The sequence below is a fragment of the Gadus morhua genome, chromosome 12 (genome assembly GCF_902167405.1).
Source record: "Gadus morhua chromosome 12, gadMor3.0, whole genome shotgun sequence".
Lineage (NCBI taxonomy): Eukaryota > Metazoa > Chordata > Actinopteri > Gadiformes > Gadidae > Gadus > Gadus morhua.
The window spans coordinates 30,223,896-30,239,869 of record NC_044059.1 but is presented as its reverse complement, the minus strand read 5'-3'; the positions used below and the strand labels follow the sequence as shown (position 1 = coordinate 30,239,869).

At 51.1% G+C, this 15,974-nt stretch overlaps 1 protein-coding gene across 1 annotated transcript; it reads left to right on the top strand.

Annotated features, from left to right (window-relative positions):
* The first annotated feature begins 380 nt into the window (after nt 1-380).
* niban1a (niban apoptosis regulator 1a) lies at nt 381-15,906 on the top strand. The gene is made up of 15 exons (XM_030372717.1): nt 381-809; nt 7,254-7,384; nt 7,563-7,691; nt 7,838-7,955; nt 8,117-8,281; nt 8,734-8,849; nt 9,898-10,002; nt 11,080-11,242; nt 12,552-12,739; nt 13,362-13,508; nt 13,715-13,825; nt 13,919-14,026; nt 14,139-14,250; nt 14,344-15,365; nt 15,436-15,906. Exons 1-15 carry the CDS (start codon nt 758-760, stop codon nt 15,766-15,768), a joined length of 3,000 nt encoding a protein of 999 aa, XP_030228577.1. The 5' UTR covers nt 381-757; the 3' UTR covers nt 15,769-15,906.
* Nucleotides 15,907-15,974: the final 68 nt, after the last annotated feature.

Here is a 15,974-nt window from a genome sequence, read left to right as displayed (position 1 = left end):
CTCGGAGGAAGGCGGCTATGTGTGTGTGTGTGTGTTGTGTGTGTGTGTGTGTGTGTGTGTGTGTGTGTGTGTGTGTGTGTGTGTGTGTGTGTGTGTGTGTGTGTGTGTGTGTGTGTGTGTGTGTGTGTGTGTGTGTGTGTGTCGGGGGCGGGGTCACATTTCACACATAGATCGAAGAAGAAAAGAGGGCTGTGCTGTGAAGGGGAAATGCTGCTATGAATGGGGTGTTGGGTGAAGGTGTTCCCAGGGCCAGGAGGACAATAGACAATACTCCGCACTGCCCATATGCGTTGCTTTTTCCATTTAAGGCGTGTGTGTTCAAGAAGGCAGAAATACAAAAAGTTTTAAGTGAAATTCCATATAAATCGCCCCAACCATCCTCTCCGCACACACACACACACACACACCAGAACTTTGCAGCCAATATAGGCTATGATTTTTATCATAACCGCATTATGATAATATAAATAACACATTTAAGATGACGACCAAGACGAGACCGCCCACGTGACGAAGAACAGTTGTGTGTCACATCACAAAACAACCGGCGTGTCTTGTTTCCACCCAGAGCGAGTCAGTGACTGTGTGCGAGGCAGAGCCAGCCAGTGACGGTGTGGAAAGGCAAAGCGAGTCAGTGACGGTCTGCAGAGCTGGGGAGACCAGGAGGGCGCGTCTCTTCTTAAGGCGCCACCGTCGGTGTGACAGCGTTCACCTTGCCTCTCTACCTGTGGATCTCCTCTCAGCAGCTGACTGAACCATGGGCGCTGCGTCCAGCCTGCTGGATGAAACCACGACCACCTACATCAAAGGTAACATGAGATCCTAAAGCAGATCGTCTGTGCCTCTTGGATACGGAGGATAATCTATGAATTAAGTGTAGAAACTTTCTACTTGGTGGTATCTTGTCGGCTAGTAAGAGTTATTTTAAAGAAATCGCCTACAAGTAGTTGTGTTTTTCTTTGTCCTGTGATTTAAAGTGACGTGTTGGTAATGTGGTTCAGTGAGGTGTGTTCGAGGTTCTGGAGAAGAACACAATGAGGTTGTCTGTTGTCCGAATAAAGCCAGGTGTAGCCTATATACACGCTTTAGTATAGCCTACAGTTAGAAAGCAGAAGGCATTGCAATTTGTTTCCTTGCGGGTTTTCCCCCTTGATATTTGCGCGTTGCTTACTGATGAACAGAATGTGTTACAGACCACCAAGAGAGGTTTGTGAGCTGCTGGGACCAGTACACACCCAGTCTCACTTCATCAGCTGGACGCGGGGACGTTTCAGCAAAAGCAGAATATTGAAACTAACAATTCGGTATAAAACCCCATTTGAACTGGATGCCCCTATGCAAACAGTATCAATAGAGAACTTCGATTTCTGCATTTAGCCTTTATTCCTCAGGGTGAATCAGATCTCTCTGGCCTTTCAATCCAAGGGAGTGAAAATGAATAGTGGAAGGACCAGTTATACCTGCTGGAGAGAGACACACACACACACACACACACACACACACACACACACACACACACACACACACACACACACACACACACACACACACACACACACACACACACACACACACACACACACACACACACACACACAGGTGTCATGGCTGTGGGTCGGTTTCTCCCATTCCACTCCATCATTGTCATCATTGACTGGGGTAGGGAGCTGGTATTCCAAATGTTGAGGACATCTCTACAGTTCTTTATCGAGTGCTTGTGGTCTATTTTCTCAGCTGCTATTTTACCAGTAGGCGACTCAACTTATTGTGTCTCTGCTAAACCCAGCAGCCTGTAATACTGACCGGTCTGCAGAAAGGAAGGAAACCACCGTCAATGGTTTGTACTTGGGGCCACCTGTTGTTTACTCAACTTGGTGACTGACATGAGACTAAAGCCCATATTTCTCAGTTTAACGGCAACATCAGTCACATAACCAGTTTGGTCAATGTGCAGTATATAACCAGACGTATGGCAGATTAACTATGCTAGTTTGTGGCAGGCAGAGACCTGGAGGGTATACAACATGGCTGTTGTGGTTAAGTAGTTTCATAAGCTATATTAGAGCTCAGCTCAGAAGGAAACTGAGCTATCTTCATATCTAGAGTATGCCTGTCCTAACTATCGCTGAGTGTAACTGTTTGAAGGTCGCATGGGACACTCCTTTTGTTTTTCTGAAGAGCTTTAGAAGCAACCACTCCCAAAAACAAGCCATTTTCCTCAGAGATCCTCGGAGATTACGCGCTTGGCAGTATCTACATGAGCAGCTACCATGTATTTGTTTATATGTGTATGTATGTATGTATGTATGTATGTATGTATGTATGTATGTATGTATGTATGTATGTATGTATGTATGTATGTATGTATGTATGTATGTATGTATGTATGTATGTATGTATGTATGTATGTATGTATGTATGTGTGTATTAGTTGAATCAGTTTTATATCAATTTGAAGGGTAAACATAAAGCTTTGGAAATAGGAACAGAATACACTGGGATCGAAGTCTGTTTCTTGCCTCAACAATGTAATAGAAAGGATCACATAACAATTCCCTCTTCAGACATTTAAATGGTAAGATACATCTTCCATTGTATGTCAGCCAGTCCTCTGCCTCATTCAGCACTCATCATGCACTCTGTGCCACACCCTGTTTAAAAGGATGATATTGATTGTCTTATACTACGATTAACGTCGATTTTAAATGATGTTCTAGTCTTTAAAACAAGAATCTTCATTGAGACGGGTTCTACGCAGGCAGCTCATCCTTGCGGTTTGCCACATCCAGAAAGTGTTTTAAGGGCAATAGCAGAGAGTGTGGTCTGCCAGGTGACACTCTAACCTCATCACTGTGAAGAGCAGAAGCTACGGAGCCACCATTTGAATTGACATGCATGACAAGTCATCTTGCATTCATAATAGTATACATTCAAATACATATTTATGTTGAATGAAATTCCATTACCGTTAATACTATGTACTCTCCTTGCTGTTGTTCTGAACAAATTCATCCAGTAAGCAGTGCATTGTTACGATAGATACAGATGAACCAGCAACAATACGCCTGAAAGGCAATCCATGACGGATATCTATACAGCTATCCAGAGTCTAATATTAAACCAGACAGTTAAAGGTTGCAGACTCCTCTAGGGTAGCAAAGTGTTGATCTGGGCCCATACTGTTCAGGTAAAGCAGCAGGTTTTTCATGATCCTTACAATTGAGGCATCATATCCTCAGTGAATCAAACACACCAGTTTATTCTTTGTTGTCTGGATTTTAAGATGTTTATTCCTTTTGATTTGAGGGGTTGTGGAGCGAGTGTGCTTTTATGCAGGAAATATGACACCCCATACTTACCCTAATCCATAAAGAGGAAGGGATTGTGGTATTTAGGAAAAACAGGGGCAGTTGTTACCTGTGGTGGAATAGGGAGGCAAGCAGGAAGGACGGAAGGACGGAAGGAAGGAAGGAAACTAAAAGGAGCCGGGGTTCCCAGCCAGAGGGTAAAATGCCGTCAACACTTCCCTGATCTTAACCCGCATTTGATCATACATACATTTGTGACATTCATATAACATTCCAAAGAATCCAACCGAGGCTCAAGACATTAAGTTCATGACAGTAACATCATTCAATGAAATGTCTAAGGCAAGCGTATCTCTGTTTGACTGCATATGTAGAACCGTTCTGTCTCTTCATTGGTTCTTGGGAGACCCGCATTGCCACCAGTGGTGACGTAACGCCGTCATGGGGCAGGCATGTTATGTTGGGGCAACAAGCCAGCAGAGCAGGTCTCTCCAGTGAAACGGGGTGTAGCTCGGTACCACCTCATTACAGAGGACTAGCATTCATACCACACACGCACACACACACACACACATCACCAGAGCTGCCGTGGTAAAGGCACAAACGGCTCTCAGTGAGCGTGGCTCAATATTCACTTACTATTAATAGCCAAATCGGTTAAGTAATGAAACCATCAAACCAGTTCTGCCACATGCCAACTAGGGCCCTTACTGGGCTCTGATATCCAGGACCGAGGTAGGGGTGGAAACCTGTTTAGTGCCCAGTTGGGAGGTTCCATGCAGAGCAGGTGACCCATGCCGCAGCCATGTCAGAGCTATCTTTACTGTGTGAGGTGATCGTTGAACCTGTGTGCCTGGATTGTCCGATGCACCACAGGTGTGAAGCGAGTCTATTCAGTCTGACTCCAGCCAGGTGAGGCTGCTTCAGCCAGCCTTCCACCACAGTAAAGTCTCATGGTCATTAAATCAAGACGAGCTCCCTCCCTTGATGAGCCTCATCGTGACTGGCCTGACCGCATACCTGGCGGAGGTCAGCAGCCCAGGATGTGTCTCCACACTGCCATCCCTTCTCATTCGTTGAGGTGTGGAGTGCAGCGTCCCGGACTCCTGGGTTTGCATAACCCTTTGAAAGGGAAAACCTAGATCACATCGCAGAGCCATCCTTTGCATGGAGACTGCAGAACAATCAGGACCGGGCTCTCACAAGGCATTGTTATGTTAGGCCTAATAAGCAGACTGCTTTTGAGATGACATCATTTGTGATCTCATTACTCACTAGGGGGCAGACAGCTTTACGTTACCCAAGGCTGTCCTTCTTGCCTATTTCGAATGGTTGTTGCATCGTTCAAAACAAAAGGTCTCTGGGAATATCAGGTCTGCACATCTATAACCTTGTTCCGCAGAAACCTAAGGACAGAATGTACAGGGCGGAGCCGTGTGTGTGTGTGTGTGTGTGTGTGTGTGTGTGTGTGTGTGCTCACCACGCTGGGAGACGGCCTCATTAGGGAGAGCCGGGGGGGGGGAGGGCGTATTGTTCTGCCTCAGGAGGACGCCGGCGAGCCGTCCAGCTGGTGGAGAGGAGGCCCTACCTCCCTCATGGTGTCTGGTCTCCCCCTAGCCTCTGGTCTGTGATGGACCGGTGGAGAGGAGGCCCTACCTCCCTCATGGTGTCTGGTCTCCCCCTAGCCTCTGGTCTGTGATGGACCGGTGGAGAGGAGGCCCTACCTCCCTCATGGTGTCTGGTCTCCCCCTAGCCTCTGGTCTGTGATGGACCGGTGGAGAGGAGGCCCTACCTCCCTCATGGTGTCTGGTCTCCCCCTAGCCTCTGGTCTGTGATGGACTGGTGGAGAGGAGGCCCTACCTCCCTCATGGTGTCTGGTCTCCCCCTAGCCTCTGGTCTGTGATGGACCGGTGGAGAGGAGGCCCTACCTCCCTCATGGTGTCTGGTCTCCCCCTAGCCTCTGGTCTGTGATGGACCGGTGGAGAGGAGGCCCTACCTCCCTCATGGTGTCTGGTCTCCCCCTGGCCTCTGGTCTGTGATGGACCGGTGGAGAGGAGGCCCTACCTCCCTCATGGTGTCTGGTCTCCCCCTAGCCTCTGGTCTGTGATGGACTGGTGGAGAGGAGGCCCTACCTCCCTCATGGTGTCTGGTCTCCCCCTAGCCTCTGGTCTGTGATGGACCAGTGGAGAGGAGGCCCTACCTCCCTCATGGTGTCTGGTCTCCCCCTAGCCTCTGGTCTGTGATGGACCGGTGGAGAGGAGGCCCTACCTCCCTCATGGTGTCTGGTCTCCCCCTAGCCTCTGGTCTGTGATGGACCGGTGGAGATACCTCCCTCTTCTTCTTCTCCATTTTTAATACGCTGATTATTATTTTATTGTTTGTTTTCTGACTAGTAGGCACTTATAGGAGATAATGGCATCGGGCACAGCTGCTAGTAAATAAACACACACACCACACACACACACAAGCACGTCCGTCTCTGGTTTTGCATAGCAGGTAGAGACCAGCGCATGATATCGGGTTGTTGTTATTGCGCCGTTTCCATAGTAATGTGGTCCCTCATGCCAGGTGTTAAACATCATGGCCTTACCGCAGTGAGCTCAGGTGATGACTCCTACTTTTGTTAAACACGTATTTAATGTGGAATAGGGAGTTTCTAGAAACCACACTCGCACAGGCAAACGGGGGGACTATGATTGGATACACGCTATCAGGAGAGAACTCGTCCCTTTGGAGCCGAGAAGTCAGGGGATGGAAAAATCGAATGACCGATGCCTTGGAAGGATTCTAACAAACACTAATTCTAAACTTTCTGTAGACTTCAACGAGCCAAGGAACTATCAAAACCAAGTCATCCATCTTTCCCTCAACAGTGAAATTGTTTTGGGTCACATTCACATTCAAATAATACAGGTAATACAATATATACATTTAAATGCATTAACACAAGCAATTATCAAAAAGAGAATGTCAATGGTATTGGGAACAAATGAGAACATGTAGGTCTCGACAACATCAGGGTTAAGGTTCAAACCCAATCTGAAGGGGTTGGAAAGCTGTAACCTTTCTAAAAGCCTGAAATAAGAGTCCACTGGGCCTCCAACCAAAAATGCTGCTCGCTACTTGGCCTGCTGAGTCGATTTGGGTTGCCAGGTCATGTTCCCAAAACAAGTAACGAAAGTCATAGTTTCAGTGCAGACATAAGAAAGTAGAGTCAGCATAGCCAGCAAGGCCAGCTTATCCTCCAGCCCAGAATCAGCACAATCTACAGAAGTGTGTACCGGCCAGGGTGGCTTGTATCTCCCATCAGGGAGTAGCATGATGCTGCTGGGATCACTGGGACTACGGCCCCATCAGGTAGGAGCGTGATGCTGGGATCACTGGGACTACGGCCTCATCAAGGCATGCTGTTTGTTTTGTAGCTTGGCAGCACGCTCCCTCACACTGTGGGACCAGTGAGCATCTGGGCCCAGGCTGAGGGGGCGGGCCTGCCCCAGGAGAAAGGCGGTTCTGTGGCTGAACAGCCACTGATCACTGGTTGGATGCGGACTGTTAGGGGAAAAACCGAATCCTTTTTGGATCTGTTTTAAGAATTGGGTCAGGCAGGAAGCATGGCCTTTGTCAGGCAAATGAATGATGAAGTTTTAATACAACCATGCAGATATCAAGGTGCTTATTATTTTCCCCGTACCTAAAAGCATTCAAACGTTAAAGCATTTAGAAGTTCACCTACCGCAACATCAATCATTAATCTTACCTGATACCCAACATGTCCGTGTTATTAATCAAACTCTTGGCTCTGCAGCCTCTAGCTCTTCCTGTTCAGTCAGCAGTTGCTCCTATTCCGCTTGAATGAGTGAATGCGTGTCAAACTGTGCAGTCCTATCGATTACCTTATGTGTGTCTCGTTCTTTTTCGTGTGTGTGTTTGTGTGCTCCTCTGCAGGCCAAGCTGAGTCTGAACTGAAGGCCTTTAGTCCGTTCTACAGGAACCAGTACTCAGTCACTCACTTCTCCCGTGTGGAAGATGAACTGGAGCAGCAGAAGCAGAAGGCCACGCAGCTCCTCAAGCAGAGGGTACGCCCACGCTGCTGCAGGCTGGGGATCTGTTCCACTGATCAATGAAACACTAGAGGCCTAACGTGTGTGTGTGTGTGTGTGTGTGTGTGTGTGTGTGTGTGTGTGTGTGTGTGTGTGTGTGTGTGTGTGTGTGTGTGTGTGTGTGTGTGTGTGTGTGTGTGTGTGTTTGTGTTAGGAGTCCCCTGAGGCCGGCGAGGTGCTGTATGAGGAGGCCGTGCTCCACTTTGACGAGGGCAGGAAGTGGAGGGAGCGCTACATGGTGGTGCGGGCCAACTACTGCCTGGAGTGCCACGACAGCCTGGAGGTAAACGGCCTCAGCAGAACCCAGAGCGCCCACGTGACCGCGAGGCAGCACGGGCTGAAACGCTTCTTCTTTTGAAAATATCACCTTTCTTTAATATTTTCTTCGTAGTGGCTTTTCTTCTCCTCATATCTCCTCTTATTTTGTAGTCTTTCATCAAAGGTGCACCGGCCCGCCACATCCTTCTGCCTACAGGGGGCACTGTTCTGACCACAGAGGAGAAGTACATGGCCATGGTGGACAAGTGCTTCCCTGACTCCACCAGCAGTAAGTGCAAACTGAATAATTAATAACAATTCCACGATGGAAATGCGTTTACTCTCCCACCTAGCTCTCACGTTGAGATACTCCTCTAATACCATCACTGCAGCAGGCCTTGAGGCTACATGCTCCTTCTCAGGTAGAACCATGTTGTATTTGTGTCCCAGATGTGAAGGAGGAGTTTGCCCCGCCTCTGAACAGTATGCCAGGGCAGTTCCCAGTTTACCTGCGTCTGCCCTACCGGAGGGACTACTACTTCTGCTTCAGACTGGAGGCCCGGCAGGCCGGCTTCCTGTCCATCCTCTCAGCCTGCATCCGCCACCAGAACCAAGGTGGGGCGCACCACCACCCTCCTACACTTGTACCTTCATCCCAGCAGTGGGGTTTATTAGTGTTGAGGGGGAGCATCTGGTCCCCGACTTCATTGCGAAGTCAACGAGCGTGTTGCCCAGCATACACGCGTGCTTTCAAACGAGGCTGGCCGTTGCCATGGCAACTGACTCGCACGCCATACGAAGGAATCGCAGGTCGCAAGAACTCAAGGATTTCCTTTTTGAATGAAGGTGTTCAAAAACGGTGTCAACTGGGAAATACACAAATGAATAACCTTTACAACAAGTCAACAGTCGCACGCAACCCACTAACGACTGAACCAACGACCTCGCCACCGGTTCTCCCTCGCTTCGACCGCAGCCTGACGCAGGATGACTGGAGGTCTGGATGTGGTTTTGGTTTTGCTGTTGTTCTGGCGATGACTTGACGTGTGTCTTCCTACGATCCCCAGACTTCCTGAAGAAGAAGACCTGTGAGGTTCAGGCCTTCCTCAAAGCCATCCAGCTCTACCGGCAGGAGAAGGGGAAGTACGAGGCGTGGGACATGATGATAGGCAGTGACGTCAGGGTAGGTCCCTGCCAGCCTCTCGCACTCTCTCCCTTCCTTTCATACCTTCTTTCTCTCTCTCTCTCTCTCTCTCTCTCTCTCTCTCTCTCTCTCTCTCTCTCTCTCTCTCTCTCTCTCTCTCTCTCTCTCTCTCTCTCTCTCTCTCTCTCTCTCTCTCTCTCTCTCTCTCTCTCTCTCTCTCTCTCTCTCTCTCTCTCTCTCTCTCTCTCTCTCTCTCTCTCTCTGGACTATTAATTGGATGTTTTTGCCAATTTATTTGGTGTCACCTCCTCTGGGAAACGGATAAAACCCGATCTAATAGAAAATCACATCCGTGAATAATTCATCCAATGAGCCAAACATCCAAACATGGCGTGATTCTCCAGATGTGCGGGGATCCTGCCAGAACGTTGGCCTGTCAAACTGCTCATGCATTCTTGACCTCTGAGTGCATGCGGGGCGTCTGAGGAACCCAGTGTGACTCAGTCTGTGGAAGAGAATCATTTAACGATATCCGTGGATGAGGACAGATGGGAAAGAAACAGATGTAATCCTGAGTGTTTGCTCTATGCAACGTTACACCCGATCAATGGAAGAGAGCAACAAGCCCCAGGGAAGCGGGAAGACCAGTCTCTCTCTCTCTCTCTCTCTCTCTCTCTCTCTCTCTCTCTCTCTCTCTCTCTCTCTCTCTCTCTCTCTCTCTCTCTCTCTCTCTCTCTCTCTCTCTCTCTCTCTCTCTCTCTCTCTCTCTCTCTCTCTCTCTCTCTCTCCCCTACAGAAGTGGGGTTGGGGGGGTACTCATGCTGCAGCTCACTATAGCGCGCTGTATGTTGTTGGTTGGGGCGGAGGTTCTGACGGTGCTGCTCTAATGAGCTCGGGGTTGGAGGCTCCTAGAATAGCTGCTGGAGGAAACGTCTCCGCAGTGACCGGGGCTCCCATTGTGTTCCCCTTCACACTGCTCCACCAGGCATTCCATTCACTGTGTGTGTGTGTGTGTGTGTGTGTGTGTGTGTGTGTGTGTGTGTGTGTGTGTGTGTGTGTGTGTGTGTGTGTGTGTGTGTGTGTGCAGGTGCTGGCTAACCTGGTGATGGAGCAGCTCCTGCCGACGCTAGAGAGAGACATGCTGCCGCGCCTCAAGGCCAAGAAGACGGAGAAGAAGAGAATGTGGTTCGCTGTCAGTCAACCTCTTTAACTCGCTGCTGTTTGAACAGCTGGTAAACTAGTTAACTTCATTAACTTGCTGCTGTGTAAACAGTTGGTTAACTCATTAACCTCACTAACTCGCTGCTGTGTAAACAGCTGGTTAACTAGTAAACCTCATTAACTCACTGCTGTGTAAACAGCTGGTTAACTCGTTAGCCTCACTAACTCACTGCTGTGTAAACAGCTGGTTAACTAGTAAACCTCATTAACTCACTGCTGTGTAAGCAGCTGGTTAACCTCACTAACTCACTGCTGTGTAAACAGCTGGTTAACTAGTAAACCTCATTAACTCGCTGCTGTGTAAACAGTTGGTTAACTCATTAACCTCCCTAACTCGCTGCTGTGTAAACAGTTGGTTAACTCATTAACCTCACTAACTCGCTGCTGTGTAAACAGCTGGTTAACTAGTAAACCTCATTAACTCACTGCTGTGTAAGCAGCTGGTTAACTCGTTAGCCTCACTAACTCGCTGCTGTGTAAACAGCTGGTTAACTAGTAAACCTCATTAACTCACTGCTGTGTAAGCAGCTGGTTAACTCGTTAACCTCACTAACTCGCTGCTGTGTAAACAGCTGGTAACTAGTAAACCTCATTAACTCACTGCTGTGTAAACAGCTGGTTAACTCGTTAACCTCACTAACTCGCTGCTGTGTAAACAGCTGGTTAACTAGTAAACCTCATTAACTCACTGCTGTGTAAACAGCTGGTTAACTCGTTAACCTCACTAACTCGCTGCTGGTAAACAGCTGGTTGAAGAGGAAGGGCTGCAGAGACGGAGAATAGACCCGATTCAGCGAGGCAAACAGCGTTGCTCTCATAACACTAGCTACTAGTTACTAAACTAACATCCTGCTCCTCTGAGCTGGTTGATAGTTTAGTTACTAAACTAACATCCTGCTCCTCTGAACTGGTTGTACCTCACAAACCAGTTCCTACTCAGCGCTTCATCATATCATTTCATGATATGATGATAATTAAACAAGATTAGACAATGCAATAAACTGACCTCTGCAGATCAACTGAAGTGCCCTTCTCGTCCCCGTGTCAGACGGTGGAGGCCTCGTACATCCTGGTGCAGGAGAACCTGATGGAGGGCATGTCCTCGCTGAAGAAGGAGTGTGACGCCACGGGCCGCCAGCAGGAGGTGCTGATCCACTCGGACATGGACCAGATCATCAGCTCCAGAGCTCTGCTTGAGGAGAAGCTCAGAGGTGGGCTCAGGTTACCTCAGGGTCCCCAGACACAATGCTCAGGAGGCTGGGCACCACAGGGCTCTCCCCCCCCGCCCGACACCCCTCTGGGAGGCCTCAGGCGCCCTACCACGACCACATCACCAAAGACTCGCACACACACCCCAGCACACACACGCACGCACGCATGCACCATGCACGTGTGTGTGCCCCGCCCCTGCTGGCAGTGTCTTGTGTGTTGCTTGGTTATCTCTGATGTGTTTCAGAGGAAGGAGATCAGCTGACCGCCTTAGTTGGAAGCTGTTATTTATTCAATTGGAGAATTCACCTCAGTTGTTGCCAACCTTTTCAGCCTTTTATGTGCTGTACATTTGGATTAATAAACCAAGCAACAAAATGTATAGTCAATGTTTGACTTTATAGCATAATAGGCTTTCTTTAATCAGGTTATTGGACAGAACACACGGAGCAGCTGATATATTATGAATATAAAATAATATGATACACACACGCACACACACCTCTCAGTGGAAACCAAGCTGGGCTGTTCTTCCTGTTCAGTGGAGGCTGAAGGGTATACGCTATGAAGTCTCATCTGGTGTGGAAACCTACTTTAGACCAGCCCACCATGTTTTACTTTTACATGACATTTAATAAGTTTACCCTTTTGTTCAAAGCTGCTCTTTTTTATATCCTCATCATTGTGCATTCAACAATCAAGATATAACTCAAGGAGTGGAGGAATCATTAAAGTACATAAAATAAATCAAACCCTAATGGCTTTATATAAATGTTTTTGTGGTATGCAAACACCATTTATATTTAAAGGCATGACTGAAACAAGTTCTAATCTCAGATATGTTGCGGTTTGTCTACGAGCCAGAGACTTTCTCCAAGTTCCTGACGAGTCAGGTCAAGCAGACAAAGCCCTGGGAAGCCCCTCATTACATTACCGTCCCAAACGACTTCCAGAGCAGAACACACAAATACCACCGTCGCAAGTCTGGTCTTCAGTTCAGTTTTTATTCATATTAGAACCAGTGATTTAAGAGCTATCATTTGAGTGTGATCTGTTAGAAATGCCATAGCCAGTGTGAGTGAAACAGTGCTCCGGCTGACTCTTTATGAGACAGCCGGGGGACAGCTTGGGGATTCCTTCTTGCTTATCATCATTATTAACTGCTCAGTGGCGGAGAAACACATGGAGATCTGTCCCATCTGCCCTCTGTATATTTTAGATTGTAGCTATTTAATCTCTATCTGAAATGCCTTTACAGTTTTTTATTTATTCTCTTAAACTGCGTGGTTAAAGGACTCTCTCCCCCTGCAGCCAGCGTGCTGGAGCCGGCGGAGGGCTTCAGCGCGGAGGGGGTGCAGCCGTACCTGGCCTCAGTGCTGGAGGAGCTGATGGAGCCCATCAGCTCGGGGTTCCAGGAGGGCCGGGGGCTCAGCGAGGCCCTGATGGACGGACTCTGTCAGGACCTGCAGACCAACGGCGTCACGGACGACCTCAAGCAGGTGGGCTGAGCTCTGAGCGCTGGAGGCCCTCTGCTTCAGATGAAGAACCGTCCTCGGGTGTCTTCTGTCAGGGCTACTTCAGGAGGGCTGGAGACAACCAAAGAAGTTTTGGTCGACTGATCCACCGATTGGTAGACGGTGGAAACATGATGTTAACACTCAAAGCCTATCAAGTGTTACAAAGGAAAGGTGACAGAGTCCTAAAGCACACAGCCTGCATGTTTGCCAACCTCTTTGCGACGACATGCCATGCAGTTTGGTTTTATTCACCAACCTTTCTATAGAATGAGATGACTTCTTCCAAATGGAGTCACTTTGCGTTGAGCCGATAAAGATTCAGTAAGACGGCCGAGTACTTTCCACGATGTCAGCTGAGAAGCGCACACCTGCACAACGGACCTTTGGAAAAGGGGTTTAGCCTTTGTCCTGTGTGGTCGTCCAAAGAGGATTTGATAGGACACCAGCATATCCACCATCCAGGCCCACCAATCAGAACGCGTTGTCCCCATCGCTCCGTCTTTCAAAGTCGTTTTTATTCGTCCATTTATTAATCGCGGTAACAGTCAAAGGGATCCCCTAGGCCTCTCCGTCTAACCATGTCTGTCTGTCTGTCTGTCTGCAGAAGATGGCCCAGATGTCCAGGCCCAACCTGCTCAGCTGTTACCAGAGGATCGGCTCCCTGGAGGAGAAGCTGCCTCACCTCCAGGAGCGCTTTGGCTTCTCCAACGTCAGCAGCCTGATCCACAGCGCGCAGATAGACCTGCAGCAGGTAGAGCAGACGCACGGACCCTACACACACACACACACACACACACACACACACACACACACACACACACACACACACCCCTTAAGATTCATTTTCCGCAAGACAATTGGGCCAGTGTGTGTATGAGTCCGTACCGGTATGCTGTGGCTGTGGTTCTGTCTGAGGGGTTCATCAAGGTTTCCCCCAACTGGTTGATTACCTCCTAGCTAATGGAGAACGCGGGCTACACCTTTGAGCTGATGCTGCAGAAGGTGATCCAGGACCAGCCGGAGCAGGCGGCCGCCGCCATGGAGAAGGCCAAACACCGAGTGCTGAAGGTGGGTGTCCTAACGAGGGTGCCCTAACGAGGGTCCACTCCGTGGGGCTGGGGGGCCCAGGGTGTTCGCTGACTGTGTGCTCCCTCTCTCCAGCAATACGACTACGACAGCAGCACGCTCAGGAAGAAGCTGTTCCAGGACGCCCTGGTGGCCATCACCCTGCCCCACATCAAGAAGAACCTGGCCGCCGTCTGCAAGCCCGTGAGAGAGAGACACACACGCGCACACGCACACGCACACCTACACAGACACACCTACACATGCACGCACGCACACATGCACGCACGCACCTTAAGGACCTCTGTCCTCTCAGGAGCTTCAGCGTCTGGCGCAGTCGGTGGACGTGGACCACGCCCACTTCGTCCACGTGGAGAACGTCTACGAGAGCGTCCTCCTGCAGATGCTGGACAAGGAGGTGACCAAAGGTGAGCTCCTGGTCGATAGGCTGCCCTGATCACTGGGGCGGGGCTGTTCTTTACCTCATACTACAGCCACTAACCCCCCCCTCCACCCCCCAGTGGTGAAGGAGGCGGCCAGCCTGAAGAAGTACAACCTGCTGAACGACAGCCGGGACCTGCTCAGCCAATCCAGCCGCTCCAATGTCTTCGGCTCCGCCCCCTCCACCCCGGGGAGCCCCGCCCGGGGGGGGACCCCCATCACCACCCCCTCCAGCCCGGGGAGCCCCGCCCGGGGGGGGACCCCCATCACCACCCCCATCACCAGCCCGGGGAGCCCCGCCCGGGGGGGGACCCCCATCACCAGCCCGGGGAGCCCCGCCCGGGCGGGGTCCCCCATCACCTCCGCCCCGCCCCCTGAGCCCCGGCCCAGGACCCCCCCCGGGCCCCCTGCTCCTCTGGTCCCTGAAGGCCTCATCACGGCCCCCCCCGACGGCCCCCGCACTGTGGAGCAGCTCCCGGGCGGGGGGGCCGCAGCAGAAGGTGTAGCGCTCCAGGAGGTCCAGGGGGTCCAGGGGGTCCAGGCCGCCCCGCCGCCCGGCCCCGAGGGGGTACGGAGCGCAGACGACCCCCCCTCGGACCGGCCTGACGACCGAACCGAAGACACGCCCCTCCTCGACGCCGACCGCGCCCCTGAAGACCCCGCCCCCATCGCCGCCGCAGCAGACGCCCTCATCGCCACGGTGACGCAGCAGGTCACAGCCGTAGCGACGGCCGCTCCGGAGACAACGGGCGAATCAGACGCCGTTCCCGAGACGACCACGGAGGACAGCCCGGAGACGGAGGACGAGCCACGGCGGTCACAGGAGACGCCCTGCGACGCTGAAACCACAGAGGAAGAACCCAGCGAGCCTGCCCCTCCGCTGGAGGACCAACGGCTGGAGGCTGAGGCGGGGGCGCCCTCTAGTGGCGCGCTGATGGAAACAGCAGGGAGAGAGGGCGGCCAGCAGGGGAGTGACTCCACCCCCTCAGAGCCTGTGGAGGGCGGAGAGGCCTCCACGCCGGAGGAGGAGCAGCAGCAGCAGCAGCAGCAGCAGCAGCAGCAGCAGCAGGAGGAGGAGGAGGAGCAGGTGGAGGAGGAGCAGGTGGAGGAGGAGCAGGTGGAGGCAGGTGGAGGAGCAGGTGGAGGAGGAGCAGGAGGAGGAGCCGGAGGAGGAGGAGGAGCAGGAGCAGGAGGAAGGTGAGGTCAGCATGAGCTCAGCGGACCCCCAGGCTGAGGCTCCTGACAGCCCCCCCATGGAGACCCCCGGGGCCCCGGTCCCATCGGGGGCCGACGGCAGCGCCGGCCAGGAGGCTGATCAGACTGTGGTGACGACAGACGCCTGTCCCCTGAGGGCCACGGCCCCCCAGGGGCCCGTGGGCGTGTCCGACTGCGAGCTGGGGGTCATGGACTCCATCAGGGAGATCCGGGACCTGGTGTCAGAGGTGGTGGACGTGGAGGAGCTGCTCCAGCGCTATCCCGACGGCGTTCCCCGGGAGGAGGAATGAGAGCGTTGTTCAACGGTACAGGAGGCACACTGCGCTCATTCTGGTATTGCAGATGGATATAATATCTATGCAAATTATACATCAAATCAACCTCTTCCATGATGACATAATAAATATAAATGTATACTTTTAAAATTATTTCAGAAATGGATCTCGTTATTTTACAATGTTGAAGTGTCATTATTTCCCAGTCCTTCCAAATGCGT

What these genes read in the sequence shown, in the direction of transcription:
- niban1a (XM_030372717.1), top strand. Translation starts at nt 758, where the DNA reads ATGGGCGCTGCGTCCAGCCTGCTGGATGAAACCACGACCACCTACATC. An exon ending in CACGACCACCTACATCAAAG is followed by an intron (nt 810 to 7,253) that starts GTAACATGAGAT and finishes GCTCCTCTGCAG; the next exon opens with GCCAAGCTGAGTCTGAACTG. An exon ending in TCACGGACGACCTCAAGCAG is followed by an intron (nt 12,740 to 13,361) that starts GTGGGCTGAGCT and finishes GTCTGTCTGCAG; the next exon opens with AAGATGGCCCAGATGTCCAG.